Source organism: Poecilia mexicana, unplaced genomic scaffold, assembly GCF_051168715.1.
Source record: "Poecilia mexicana isolate PSO_F unplaced genomic scaffold, ASM5116871v1 scaffold_16, whole genome shotgun sequence".
Lineage (NCBI taxonomy): Eukaryota > Metazoa > Chordata > Actinopteri > Cyprinodontiformes > Poeciliidae > Poecilia > Poecilia mexicana.
Window position 1 is genome coordinate 28,846,780 of NW_028263385.1, and position 14,502 is coordinate 28,861,281.

The 14,502-nt window shown below is 38.6% G+C and overlaps 2 protein-coding genes across 2 annotated transcripts; one reads left to right on the top strand and one right to left on the bottom strand.

Moving 5' to 3' along the window:
* Positions 1 to 5,644: 5,644 nt before the first annotated feature.
* On the top strand, positions 5,645 to 7,824 carry LOC148155111 (uncharacterized). Its single transcript, XM_088014051.1, has 5 exons — positions 5,645 to 5,802; positions 6,135 to 6,264; positions 6,354 to 6,392; positions 6,719 to 6,862; positions 6,958 to 7,824. Exons 1-5 carry the CDS (start codon positions 5,719 to 5,721, stop codon positions 7,134 to 7,136), a joined length of 576 nt encoding a protein of 191 aa, XP_087870177.1. The 5' UTR covers positions 5,645 to 5,718; the 3' UTR covers positions 7,137 to 7,824.
* Positions 7,774 to 12,365, bottom strand: LOC106924622 (dynein regulatory complex protein 9). The gene is made up of 10 exons (XM_014998427.2): positions 12,291 to 12,365; positions 11,969 to 12,104; positions 11,165 to 11,199; positions 10,955 to 11,074; positions 10,795 to 10,879; positions 9,658 to 9,795; positions 9,461 to 9,535; positions 8,241 to 8,372; positions 8,084 to 8,173; positions 7,774 to 8,001 (listed from the first exon to the last, which is right to left on the bottom strand). Exons 1-10 carry the CDS (start codon positions 12,299 to 12,301, stop codon positions 7,894 to 7,896), a joined length of 930 nt encoding a protein of 309 aa, XP_014853913.1. The 5' UTR covers positions 12,302 to 12,365; the 3' UTR covers positions 7,774 to 7,893.
* Positions 12,366 to 14,502: the final 2,137 nt, after the last annotated feature.

Consider the following 14,502-nt stretch of genomic DNA (forward strand, 5'->3'; position numbering starts at 1 on the left):
ATACCACCCCTTTAATTCATCCTAGAAGGATTGCTCCACATGTTTTTATCATTATGTTTTTATCATTTTATAATTTTATTTTATCAAATAAAATGAACAAAAATACACAGTTTTGCTGAGTTTGAATGAGGATGCACTTTAAAATAAAGATAAATTGTACATTCTACTTTCAAAATTTGATTTGGCTACAAAAGTAGATACATTAAAAAGTAACAAAACTCATCAAGCAAATAATTTTGTTTCAGGATCAATAGTGGCATGATGTTTTAAGATTACAGCAAACTCTTTTTTGGCCTTTTTTTGTACAGTCCATATACAATTCATTTAAAGCTTGCTGCTTGTGCTCAGAGAACCAGATATCCTACACATGAAACAGAAGCTCCTCATAAAGAGGTTCAAAATGTGGACATGTCTGTTTCAGCTACAGCGGCAAACTCAAAGTCATTGAACATAGAGTACGAATTAGTTCTTACTCGACATAACAGAGTAATGCTGAATATGAGCGTCCCTCTACTTTCTGCACATTTGTGGATGGGTTGTTCTGCAGAGATAAAGTCGCCTTGCAGTTACTGATTCACTGGAACTTGAACTCCTTTATATATGTCCTGAAATTTCCAAAATCAAATGTGAAGTAAAGTTTGGCTAAAAATGGTTTGCGTGAAAGCAAAAGCAAAATGAGGACTCCTTCCAATCATGGGTGGCTTATGTGTAAGGAAGGAAATACAGTTTAATTGATAACAGCATTTCTGTACAGAAAACAAATGAAATACAAAATGTTGTACAGAAAACCCATAAAATAACTATTAAAATCAAATGGCAATAAAATAAAAAGTATAATATACCACAAAAACAAATTAAAAATTATTGTTCCACGATAAATTTGCTGGATCTCAGAGCAGCCTTTAATACAATTGCCCATAACAAATAGCCTGTGGGTTTTAGCTGCTACCTTTGGTTCTGCATTAGACTCATTTACTTCCTAATATTTATGTAGAATGAATATTTCCCATACCAGAATTTTTCTGGCAAATAAGTTCACCTCTAAGATTGCTTGTATAACCTGAGGGGCTCCACAGGTTTCAGTTCTGGATCCATTTTTGTTGCTTTTGTTGCCCAATCCTCTATTGTTTGTAGTAGATCAGTAACTGACTTTCCAGCAATTACCTTTTTTGAATACCAAAAAGACTGAGACGATGATTATAGCCCCGAACTATAAACAACCTCAGTCAGGCTCTTGCTTTTTTTTTTTTTTTTTTTTTTTGTTCATCGACTAAGTCATTTGCAATCTGGGTGTATAATCCGTTCTTCTTGAGCTTTGACTCACATGTAAAATCTCTGTGACGTTCCTGCTTCTTTCATTTCAGGAACATTTCTAAACTGCGTCACATGGTTTCAAGTCAGCTGAATGGAAATGAAAATTCAATGTATTTGTGTCACCACATTCAGACTATTGCAATGTCCTGTTTACTGGTTTGAATAAATCATCCATTTCATTCGTCCAAGAAACACAGAAGTGCCAAACTACTGACGTGTTCCAGCAGGCGACACCACATAACCCCTATTCTATACTTTTTCCATTGAATGCCAAGAGATTTAAGGATTCGTTTTAGGGAGTATATGTATTTTCTTGGTAGAACAGGACAACTCTTTTGGAGCATGATGTTGTATGTGATACAAACCTCATTTTGCCAATGTTTTAGAGATTGTGCAGAAAAACACAAGGTAATAAAGAGTGAAATAAATATATCCTTGAATACAGCACTGCTGATTACAGATTACCGCCAAGTTAATGCTCTTACCACGCCACATGCTGTTCCGCTACCTCTCATTGTAGACTGTGTTGACAAAACGGCCTCTGCTCAATATCTGACCTAGTGGGCCGTTAGGAGTCTTATAGCTCCCCCTGGAAAATCCATAGCACTTCCATAGAACCCTGAAGAAAATATCAAATTATTTTATTTTTTTTATCTAAGTTAATATTCTTTAATACGTGGTTGCTGTGATATTTTCCTCGCTAAATACAACTGATTAAAAAAACAACAACCAATGATTATATATTGAGTAAAAAAAAAAAACTCCCATCTTGCAACAGGAAATGAACTTGTATGCCTATTTTCACTTCCAGAAAACATCTGAAAGGCACCCATAATGTGAAAATGGATCGTTTTCTACAGCCCAAATTTCCAGGAGACAACTGTGGATAAAACAAAAAAGGTCAGATCATCCGTTTGGCAGCATTCCAGATATTTAAAACAAAAAACTATTCAATAATTATCTATATCGACTCTCATGTGACATGTTTACATTGGGATGAGTTTTTCAGCCATATTGTCCTGCCATATATTTTAGTTAAATAGCAGAATACCACATATTCACTATCCACTTTATTGGTGACTGTTGTAGATGTCGGGGTTCTGAGTTGTTCTGTGTGTTCAGAACTGTAATAACAATGATCCTTCATACCGTCAGATCATCTTCAGTATATTGCTTAGCCTGCTCTTAGCATCTGCAGATAAGGATTTCTGGAGCTGCCACTGCTGACAAGTTCCCCTAACTCATAGAGCAAAGGAAATCTTTGCTTCTATTATTCTCTTCAGAGGGTAATACTGTTCTGAGTTTTGGGTTAGGAGTGCTCCTGCCACATGAACAAGGTGGTGTCTTATCTGGATGGTGTGGTTGTATATATGCATGATGTGGTATACAGCAACACTTGCCATGTTGGTAGGATCAAGAAACAGTTTGATGGCCTGAGAGATGCATATCAGACCATTTGGTTAGAGGTGAGTTTGCTAAGGAAACTGTCACTTACTGAGGGAAAGTAGTTAAGCAAGGATGTGTGCAGCCAGTTCAAACTAATCTTTTTTGTTATTGAACAATGTCAACAAACTAAAGGGAACTTATGAGTTTCCTGCCCAGTGGGTTACTACCGCAGTTTCTGTCCAAACTTCTCAATTTCAGTTGCTTCCTTGATTGAACTTTTAAAATCAAAGGTTCAGTTTATGTAGTCAACTTATTGTCAAGAGGCTTTTGAATACATTAAAACAATGTATTTATGTTGTCACTGCTGGTATGCTGCTACAATATGATGGGAATGATGTTCAACATCCTGTGAGTTTCTTCTCCATGAAGTTTAACTTGCATAGCGATACTATTCTGTCATTAAAAATGAAGCATTTACTATTGGCAAGGCATTTCAACACACAAGAGCCATAATCCTGTCACTTTTTGGAACTTGCTGCATTGTCTTAATCAGTGATAGATGCAGTGGTTTTTGTTTTTCAGGTATTCGCCACATAAAAAGTTCTGAAAAACACGGGGAATATGGCTTGTCAAGAGCCTCTTGCTCTTAGGGTGTGTTGTCACTTTGTGCCCATTGATCAAAGCTCTCTTGCCCTACTTGTTACCTTAAAGTGTTTTCTCTAGATATAGTACCAATAAGTGTTGGCTTGTAGCTTAGACTGGAGCGTTGAATTAGGATATCTAAATTGGCGAGCATGCCAATTTCCAACAAAGTATTTCCACGTTTTAATGTCACAAGTATTAAGTTTGTAGTCTTAACTGGATTCTTAGTGGAATCCATTTCTTTAAGAGAGGGGTGGTGATGACTCCACCACTAAGGGTCTCTTTTTGTTTTTGTCTTTCAGGCATTTCGACACACAAGAGCCATAATCCTATCACTTTTTGCTTCTGTTGGAACCTGTCAACAGAAGCACGAGTTTCTCCTGCTCACCGTTGCTCCCATCTAACCTTCAAGGTGACTTCTCTGTTCGGTGGGAGCCAAACACCACAGTGTTTGGCTTTTTGTTATGTCTGAGTTTTTTGCACCATATACATTTCCACACATCCAGGCATTCTAAAATTACTGATAATTGTTTATTTAAATAAATTATTTTCTTAAAATATTACCACCTCGTGTTAATATTTTAACACAAGTTTGTTACAGTCCCTCACTTTGTTACAGTCCACTAGTCAGGCTGTAACAAGTGCGAGAATGAAATGCCACAACAGAATTTGTGCAGAGTTTGGCTCCACACAAGCTATAAATGCTAGAGTGAGTGTGAGAGGAGGACCAGGAGTGAGTGATGGACATTTAAAAAAGGCACTCCAAATTGGACAAACAATGACATGAGCCCAAATAAATAAGTGATCTAACTAAATGATGCAAATCGTTTCCTCTCTTAAATTATATTATACATTTGGAAGCAACTTAATGAGTTGCACTTGCAAAGAATGGTCTAAAAAAGAGAAAATATCCAGTGGGTTGAACTTGCTTGGCCAAATTTCAGAGGAGAAAATTACTGAAAGGCAGTCATAGCTCACATAACTCCTCATCAAAACCAAAGTGTGGAAAGCTATTACTGAAAGGACAACTTGTCTGATTAATCAGTCAAGCTAGAGAAGCAGAAGTTCAAACTGGCTGCCTCTGTTCTCAGCAAAGAACACAAAACAGAGGCCTCAACAGATTGAAACAAAGTCCAATAAGTCTTGATTTCTGCAGCAACATTCAAATCGTAGGGTCAGAATTAGGTGTAAGCAACATGAAAGTGTGCATACATCATGCCTTGTATCTACAATTCATGTTGTTAGTGAGATGGTGTGTTGGAGACCAAATTACCATTGTTTGCACACCACAGTTACGTAAATCTTCCAATGGCTACAACCAGCATACTTTAAAGCAATTTCCTTTTCTTTTCTCCTACCACATCACACAGCTTAAATCATCTAAAACTGGGTTTTTGAACATGACTATGAGCTCTGTACTCCAATGACCTACATAGTCAACAGATCTCAATCCAAAATAGCACCTTTGGGATGTGATCGAACAGTATATTCGCATCATGGATGTGCAGGCAACAAATCCAAGATGTTGTCAAGTCAGCAGGAATCACTATGTTGTGGGAATCTTTTTTAATCCTCGGTGAATCTCTACGGTAAACAAAAGAGAAAGTTGTGAAAGGGGATATGTGAGGGACGTAATTCTTATAAGTGTACCCAATAAAATGGCATTTGAGTGTATAGTATATATAACATGTTGTTAAGGCAAAGGAGATTGCTCTGAAGAAAACAAAGTTCAACCGAGTCATGTTGTTTATGACACTGATCTTTCCCAGAAATGACAGCTTGAAGTGCAACCCCCAACACTACAACTTCCCCTTCAACTTTTATACCCCAGCTCTGTGTCTGATGCAAGGAAATTGTTTTTGAAAAGTTCTCAACAACTTATTTCTGTTGGGGAATGGCATGATAGCAATAATAATAATAATATATTAAAAAAACATGCATTATACAATTTTCTACAGGTTGTGGGTTAAATAACCTTCATTGGTGTGATTTTTGTTATACTGTGGTCTCAAACAATATGCAGGTTTGAAACTTGCATCAGACGAAAACAGCGCACAGAAAGTATTTGCTAAAAGGTACAAAGAAAAATAAAACCATGGCACATTTTTTTATTCAACATGTGCGACAACAAAAGGATCACAGACCTCATTTGGCGCTAATGCACTCATCTACAATAGGAACTAAACACAAAGAGTATGATGCAATCTAACACGAGAGCTTCTCCTCAGTCCGTGCCTGTATTTGTGTTGAAGAGCAGCTCGACTGTAAATCACCTGACGTAAACCGCAAGTCAGAGCGCGCATGCGCTAGGATTTTTTACTATATAAGGAAGCGATTGCCTCTTTTAGGGATTATTTTATCAGAACCACCGCAGTCATGGGTAGCTCCGGCCAGCAGAACCCGAATTCCGCGGCTGACAATAATCTGACTAAAATAATAGAAAGAGCATCGACAACTCAGGTAAGGTTACGGCAGCGTCACGGACTCTTAATATGCCTTCCTTTTCATTAACAGCATAAAAGTCACGTTGTCGACTAAAAGAGATGCGTTCTCAAAGTACAAACGATTCTAAAAATGTAGTTTGGCTTCTATCTATAACTTTACGGCGATTTTCTATGATATTTTATTTTCCAGTGAAGGTAGAGGGGTTTGGAGGGAGTGCGGGGAATCCCCGTTGCGCGACTTGAAGTTTAGGAGCAAGCACGAGACTTAGAAACTCATTTGACTGCTTTACCTTTGTTTCAAAGGCCTTATGCTAGAAACTCATATTTATTTGTTGCTCCCTGCTACAGGTTATGACGTTTAAAGGGTTCAGCATGCAGAGACTCTTCCAAGTGATGCAGGCTGTGGCCGTGAGAAGCTGCAGCAAAGCCTGCCAGTTCTTCTGCCTCCCTGCTGTTGAAAATAGGAAAGGTTCCTTAGGTAAATAATTTATTTAAGTAGAAATATTTATATGGCGACGTGGAGGCCGAAAAGTTCACAATCAACATCTGCTTCACTACTGTTGACAGATAAGACTCTTCATCTCAGAGAGGAGAAAAACGCACAAGGTAACCAGGGTTTTTATTATTCAGCCTCTGTTTTTACTGTTGTACTAGAAAATAATTCACATTAAGACTGCATTATACAGTCTTAATATATATATATATATATATATATATATATATATATATATATATATATATTGTTTTATTTGTATTTGAACATAAATCTAATAGGCTTATATGTGGATTATGTCAAAGTAAACCAGCTGTTGGATGCAAAAAAAGTTTTTTTTCTTCAGTAAATAATGATGTAATTCCGCTGTGGCGTCACTCTGGAAAAGATCTACTTCCTATTTCAATGTTCTTTCGCTTTTCACTACCTCCACTGACAGATCGACTCACGAGCCCGCCCCCTACGGTTCTGATCATCAACATCAGCAACTCCACCATGATCAACTGCGTCATCGGGGATTCCCACCCCTCCGCAGCGGGTGAGCGGCGGCCTCTGTTGGAGGACTCTCAGCTGCAGAAAGCAGGTGGGTAACAACTGCAGCTCACACTCGTGCATCTTGAAGATTTTTTTTTTAAGCACCTGAACACATCGCACCTTGCGTTCCTGCTCATGTTACAGTTGAGGTGAGCTGCAGTTGCTGCCAAAGCCTGCAGGAGGCGGCACAGGCCGCGCCTTCAGAGCCTCCTCATCCACTCCCGCAGCACCAGAACATCATCATCCACGGCTCGTGCCTCAGCAACGTCATCGTGGGAGACAACAACTACATGCACGTTCAGCAGGACGAACTGCTCGACTAAAGGCCGAGAGACATCTGAAGCCTCTCACACTAAAGGCAGGAAGGGACTTCAAGCAGTCTCACTGACATCACTGCTGGTTTGTTTGTCCCATGACTCGTGAACATGTCAAACAGGGGTGCTGTTAAAAAAAAAAAAAGAAAGAAAGAAAGAAAAGAAAACACAATCTAGTAGAAACGAAAGCACTCTTAAAGGTTCTCTAACTGTGGTCCTCCTCGGAAGCGCTGGGCGTTGTGCAATGCTGGAGCTTCTGCTTCCCTGACTTAAAGAAGGGGAATTTTTACTGTGCCAAACTTCTGCTGACTCAGTTTTATGTGGTGGATTGTTGATTTATTTTATTGGCTTACTGTAGATATGTGTGTCAGTTATCAAGTTTGTATTAAAAATCCTGTCCAGATAATGGGTTATTATAAAGTGTAAGGCCTATGGTCATTAAGAGTAAACTTGCCAGTGTTATTTATTGTTCAAAGTATTTTTAATATATATATATATATATTTAATTTAATGACATTTCTGACTCATTTTTCCCTCAGGGGAAACCTTGTAAATGTGCAAAATGGAAAAATGTAATTTACTTGTATGGTTTCATTTGACACTCCACTTCTGATCAGTTTGCCTGTTTGATTCATTTTTAAAAACATTTGTAATATTTTGTAATACTCTTTTTTACAATAAAGACATGTATAGTTTACATATTTTTGTCCAAATTTTTTTTTCTTTTTGCTTAACTTGCAAACATGGTGTTGGAAGAAAATAAAAGTCACTTCTTCTTCTTCCCTTTCTTGCCTTTCTTGCCTTTCTTCTCCTCTACCTTCTTGAAGGGGCCGAGGCCTCTGCGGACCATGGTGCCCCTCCAGTAGGCCTGGATCTGCACAGATCACAACGAGAACATCAGCACACTGAGACAACTCCGTCCGTTTACAGTCGGTGTTCCGGTTGGCCGTCCTTACCGTTGTGGCGGCTTTAGCTTCCTCCTCCTGTTGGCGTTTCAACTCTTGCTCCTTCTTGTCCTCCAGCACCACCCGCTCCATCTCCTTAAACTGAAAGCAACAATAATTAGTGATATGATTTAAAAGTGAGCTGTAGGGTACGAGTGCTGCTGCTCACCATCCTCCTCATCTCCATCAGCTTGTCTGTGTTCAAAGTTCTTTTGCAGCCCAGGTTATCCAGCTTGCTCTGCTTTTCCTGCTGCATCTTCTTGGTTTGCTGCTTCCACTTGTGCAGCCTCTGTTGAAACTCCTAATCAGAAACATAGAATTATGTCATGTGTATGATAATATAGTAGCAGTCTTCTATATTAAGACTACTAACTTTAGTAGAGTATTACTATTATTAGTAATACTCTACTCATAGAGGACTACTATTATTAGTAGTACTCTACTAATACTAGCATACTATTAGTAGCAGAACACTTAGTTCTGCAGAACACACTTGGTAGTGTTCTACTACTAAGTGATTTGATGAATCATATACATGATTATGTATGATTCATCAAATCATATACATGAATTCATGTCTTTGTTTTGTTTGAATATCCCTCTTAGTCTCGTTTTCAGAAACATAATTAGCCGTCCACAGCAACTATTCCTTGGTTCATACTAATTCATTATTCTGTGTACGCAACAGAAGAAAGTTACAGTAGCTTCAAACAGGATTTTTTTAAAACTGCAGAATAAAAAATATGCTGTGGCAAAACATTTGCACCAATGTTCGACACACGTAAATGCTTCAGGCAGTATTATATAAAGTTGACTTTTTTGAGCTTTACCTCAAGTTTCCGCATCACAGAGCAGCCCCCCTACCCTTACTCCCCCACTCAACTCCTTCAGACTAGCCAGCAGCAACTGGCAGACACCTGGTGGTACTGCGCATCAGCTGAGCTCAATAGGAGCTGTTTCTCAGTGCAATGCTGGTAAAAATGTTGTTAAAAGGTTAATAGAGGAGCCACTTTGTGATGACTTCCTGAAGGTGGAGCTTCAGAAATAACAAGAGTTTTTAAAGAGACAGAGGCCCAATTTCAAGGTGATAAATTATGAAGGAAGATTTCTTTTAAGTGATATTTGATGCATTTTTATAACTTAAGTCAACATAGTTGATGCACTTATTATACTGCCCCTTTAATGATATCCAAACTTGATTCCCAGTTGTTAGCTTTAAGTTCCAGTACCCATATGTGAAAGGTTAAAGAACCCCTGGAGTTCTTGCTCCTGTAACAGCTTTTTGCAAACCTCAACTAGATTTTGAATGAACCACATATGAATTGCACAGCAGTTAAATTAACCCTGCGCTCTACATTTACATCCCGTTCATGACGTTACATTACCAACCTCGTATTGAGTCTGGAGGAACTTCACAGTCTCCTCGTGAAATCTCGCCTCTTCTTCCATCTGCTTCTGCAGAAGCTGAGAACAAAGGCGAACAAAACTATGAAGGGGTGAAGTTCTATTTGACGGAGGAGGAAGTACTGGCACGAATCTCTGGGAGATTGGGGTGATGTGAAAGAAAGACTTGGAGATTGATGTACCTCCAGCTGGTCCATCAGCTGAGCCTTCCGCCACGACTCTTTGGCCATTTGTGTGGACAGGATTGTGGTTTTTGACTTCTTTTTCTTCTGCAGTTTGGATCTTTCGCCTTCCAGTTCATTCAAAAGAAGGTACATTTTCTGTGCGGGAAAAGTTATTGGAAGAGCTGAGAGTACTGGGAGGTATTTTCTTCAGTTTAACACTCACTAACACTAACACTAACACTCAACCCCGTATTATGTAGACTGCTTTTCAACACAAATTGCAAATTAAATAATCACATGCAGAACAGGGAAAATAGATTACTTTGAATGTAAAATGACTGTTGATGCCATATGTGCTGCTCTTAGTATTCCATAAACTGAGATTTTCACACACAACCAGAAAGCAGTCAGAGGGAGTGAAAATATCAAGTGTTTTTACACAAAGAGGCAGACGATGTGGAATTGGTGCAAACAAAATATGCCATCAATCTGTCCAAATTGATGCCATATATAACATACTGCATTAAAGGTTCAGTATGTTTTTTTTTTTCATATATTTGTTAAAACTGTCACTATATTTTAGCATAATGAGTCAGATAATCTGAAAAATTTGAGTTCCTCCACTTCCTTTCAGTGCTACTACTGCTCTCTGAAGAAACGCACCACTTCCAGTCAAATAAAAACAGTCAAAACCAGGAGGAGGGTCTTACCGCTGTCAATCAATCCCAGGTACGTGTTGCTCAGTGTACTAATGGAGGAGAAACAACTTAGCGTTACAGGAAAACTGTTTATCCACCGTTACCGGCGGCCATGCTAACTAGGCATGAAGTCACTTGCATAGCAGAGAGCACGGAGAAGAGTGTGAGTGGCGCATACATGAGCATGACTGATGGCGATAAGACCCTCCTTCTGGCTCTGATTGGCTTTTTTTGGCGGAGCTGTGTGTTTCTGTAGTTAGCACTGAGAGAAGGCAGAGGAGCTCGACTTTTTTTGCAGATTATCTGTCTCATATTATTCTGTCATGACACGGTGAAAGATTTAACAAACACATAATGGAGAACTAAGGCAGTTTTCTGCTCTAGTGGTTTTTCTTCTAGGAAAAGCACAAATAATAACTGGACCAGTGAGCACACGTTAACACCGTTAATCTCTCACGTGGATCTGATCCTTTTTGTCCTCGATTTCCTGTTGTTGTATCAGCAGAGCCTGTTCTCTCTCTTTCCGCATTTTTTCTTCCTCTCTGGGTGGGGAGATACACTACATAAGTTTAAAAGAAATAAAACATTTGTTAGTAGAAAAACTGGCAGTATTGAACCTTTTCTTCCTGGCTGCTTTCTGTGCCTCATCCTCCTCCATAGCCTGTGGAATTGACTCAAAACTCTGGGTGTCCTCCAGCTCAAAGCACAGCTTGGTGACATGATGGCAGATGAACTGACTGCAGACACAAACAAAACATATTTAAAGGGAGGGGGAGAAGACCTGATGCAGCATACTTCTAGTTTTTATTGTTCTGATAATTACTCACCAATCTGCTTTGAGCTGTACCAGCCTGTCTTTCTCCTAAACATGGGCATAAAGAAACATACGTAAGGAGATATTTTTCACTCAGGAAATATTTCCAAACACTAAGGAGGAAAAAGAAATCAAGAGAGCATCATAAACTATTTAGCTGAAAGGTGATAGTAATCACCATCATGATGGAACTGACATAATGGACAGATCAGAGCAACACCCAGCTGTTTCTGCAGAAGCGGTTTCTGGCATGGACGATGTGGGCGGTTGCCCAGGGCTGCCTCTCCTGTAGGGCGGCATGAGCTGCTACATTACTAAACAGTGTGTAGTTGAATCTGCAGCCTATTTCTTGTTTGAAAAATAGTTATCTAACAAAGGGTAGGACATTTTTTATGACAGTTGTGCAATTGAATTTGTGTTTCAAAATAACTGTCTTACTTTTAAAAATGTAGATTTTAGTCGACAGTTTTGCAGTCCATATTAAAATGCATCTCTAGTGCACATGATTTTGCAAATGTTTAACTATTGGGTGCTGTTGTTTTTAACTGTATAAATCTTTTGTATTAGTACTGTTTAATTTTAACTACATGGCATATAGTATGTTTGTGCCTTGCTTCATGTGTTTATAGTATTACTCTAGTTACTTTCACTATTTAATAAAAAAAATAAAAATAAAAAAATAGTAAAAGAAATCTTGAGTGTGTCTATGATGGTAGCTACATGATAATCTATGCTGCATGGAGCATGTTGGCCCAGGGAACTAAAGACGCTAGGATCCGCCCTGGTTTCCCGTTGGGGTGTGAAACAGTGGAAGGACCTGTGTGGATGTGGAGCCTCGCTCCCTGCTGATCTGCACCGACAGGGAATGTCCCAGTAAGTCCAACTGGTGAGCGCAGTCTTCCAGTGCAGCCACTGTTCTGAGACTCTGAATCTTAGATAAGTATAAGGACATCCTGAGTGGAGAACAGCGGCAAGGTCAGTGGATTCCTCCGCCTCCACACCGTTATTTGACTGAATCAAATATAGAGGCTCATAAAAACACAACAACTTTCTTTCGCCTTCCTCATTACAGTAATCCAAAACAATGAGTTGACTAACTTCCGTTTCACACGAAGTGAGTCTGACTAGATAACACTTACGTGAGTCTCATAAAGCGTCGAGTAATTACCCCGAGTTCAGTTTTACTTTCAATTTCTGTTGCACGACTCACACGGTGATATTAGCCAAAGCTAATGTTTGGCGTGTCACCATAGCAACTGGACGTATTTCTTCCCCCCTCCGCAGTGAAAAGTAGAGTAATTTTTTTAGTCGCTATTGTCTCGGATAAACCCGCTTACTCACTGTGGAATAATTTTATTTATGTATTATTTGTGTGCTTGGGAAGTTACATTGAACCACTTAGATGCAGCTACATTCATATAGTCCTTGATGATGCTCTGCATTTTGGTTTTCTATGTAGTTCTATGTATGTTTTGAGATTTTATTTTTCCCTCTTCTTAATAAAATTTTGTAATTTATTATTAAACTAATATCAACATCTAGAACTCCTGAAATCCAAGTAATCTTTTTATTATTATTATTATTATTATTATTATTTTCCCTTTGGCTCCTCGTCTGAACAAAACAAAAACACTCCGTTCATGTATTGCAATACAGTTTATTGTTGTCGTTCGTTGCAATCTCTGCAGGTAGTTACAGATTAAAGGTAATACAGACCGAGGGAACAAGCTACGCTGGAGTACATGCATGTTGCTGCCTGTCACACCGTACCGCTCCCAGGTGCAGCTCCTCAACTGTGTCACTGTCAGCGCTGTCCTCACCGAGACAACATCCACCTGATCTACACTCTCACACACAAACCATCACAAACAAAGTATGTACACCGACGCTGGGTGACTCTTCAACGAATGAGCGATCATGAAAGGCAGCTTGTAAGGCAGAAACATATCATGTAGATGAGGAACACGTCCAGAAGGCAGATTGTACCTCCTTCCACTCCGGATGATAATTATAAATCATAAAAGGCATTTTTAAATGTTATGTCCTGTGCATAAAACAGCCACACAGTGAATTATTCACCGAGCATACAGTGAACTGGGGTTTCATCGTCTGTAGATCAGGTATTTCATTATGACTAACCTTTACACAATGCATACATTGTAACAGAAGAAGTTAATAGAACGAAAAGTAAATGAGTTACTATATGTTGATTAGTGTCAAGAGACAATTCAGATTATGCAAAAAAAAAAATAAAAATGCACGTATTACATGAAAATTATTCAAACACAAATCAAATAAAAATAAAACAAACAGATGGTTTGCTTTGCAGAACAACTGCATTGATGTCACAGAACTTCACAGCTTCTGGAAAGATTCATGTGTAAAAAAAAGGGAATATTTTAGATTATGCTTGTGATTTGTTTCATTCATAACAAAAAGAAATACATGTAGATTTTTAAAAAAACTAAAATCGAGAAAAATCTCTGCAACTTGTATCTATTGAGACTATTTCTGATCTGTTACATTTTAGAAGTGTCAGGAGAATGCGACCCATATCCAATTTTTTCATGGCAGTCTAAACAGACCAATTCCAATTTCTTGGAATTGGATCTGTGCCACTTCCATTTGCGGCACTAACTCAGATGCGTCATAATTCTGCACCAGGAGAAACCAGATGCTGTAAATCTGAACGTAAACAATGTAGTTCAGCAGACCCAGTAGTTCAGCAGTGGTTCTGTTGGAGCAAAATTACATTCAGCACTGTTAAATATCTGGTAAACACCCAAGTTCTGACAAAATCACCTTGTATACAAATAGTTCATTTAGTAGATATGTAGTAAATGTTGTTCATGAGAAAGTAAAAACAGGCCCAGATAAAAGTGGCTGAGGTGAGCTTCCTCCTGGTGGATAGGCTGAGGATCTCCATCATCTCAGCCAAGACTGGAGCTGATCTACCTCTGATTAATGACGGTAAACCTATCAGGATGCCCACTCTGGACCTTATTTAAAGTGGTTTCATTTTGTGGGATGGATTTCTTACTCAAACAAAACCCTGGAGCAGACCTGGAACTCACTAGATGATCTATGTGTCTCTGTTGGTTTGAGAATGAGCTAGGATGTGTTGCAGAGCTACACAATGCTAAAGGATGGAGTTACACTGCAAAAACACAAAAGTATTTTTGGTCTTGTTTTTAATGCAAATATGTTAGTTGTCTCTTATTTTTTTAAGAGTATGAACTTAAAAGTAACATTTCAACAAGATATAGGAGCTATTTTTAAATAAGTATTTCCTTAATATTTATTTCTTTTTTTTAAAAAGTACTAATTCCACTTGCATTTCTCACTAATTAT

Coding starts and splice junctions, on each gene's coding strand:
- LOC148155111 (XM_088014051.1), top strand. CDS start 5,719: ATGGGTAGCTCCGGCCAGCAGAACCCGAATTCCGCGGCTGACAATAAT. Junction 6,265..6,353: donor AAATAGGAAAGGTTCCTTAG/GTAAATAATTTA, acceptor TACTGTTGACAG/ATAAGACTCTTCATCTCAGA. Junction 6,393..6,718: donor AGAGGAGAAAAACGCACAAG/GTAACCAGGGTT, acceptor CTCCACTGACAG/ATCGACTCACGAGCCCGCCC.
- LOC106924622 (XM_014998427.2), bottom strand. Junction 11,200..11,968: donor GAGGCTCCACATCCACACAG/GTCCTTCCACTG, acceptor GCCCATGTTTAG/GAGAAAGACAGGCTGGTACA. Junction 9,536..9,657: donor AGCTGATGGACCAGCTGGAG/GTACATCAATCT, acceptor CTTTGTTCTCAG/CTTCTGCAGAAGCAGATGGA.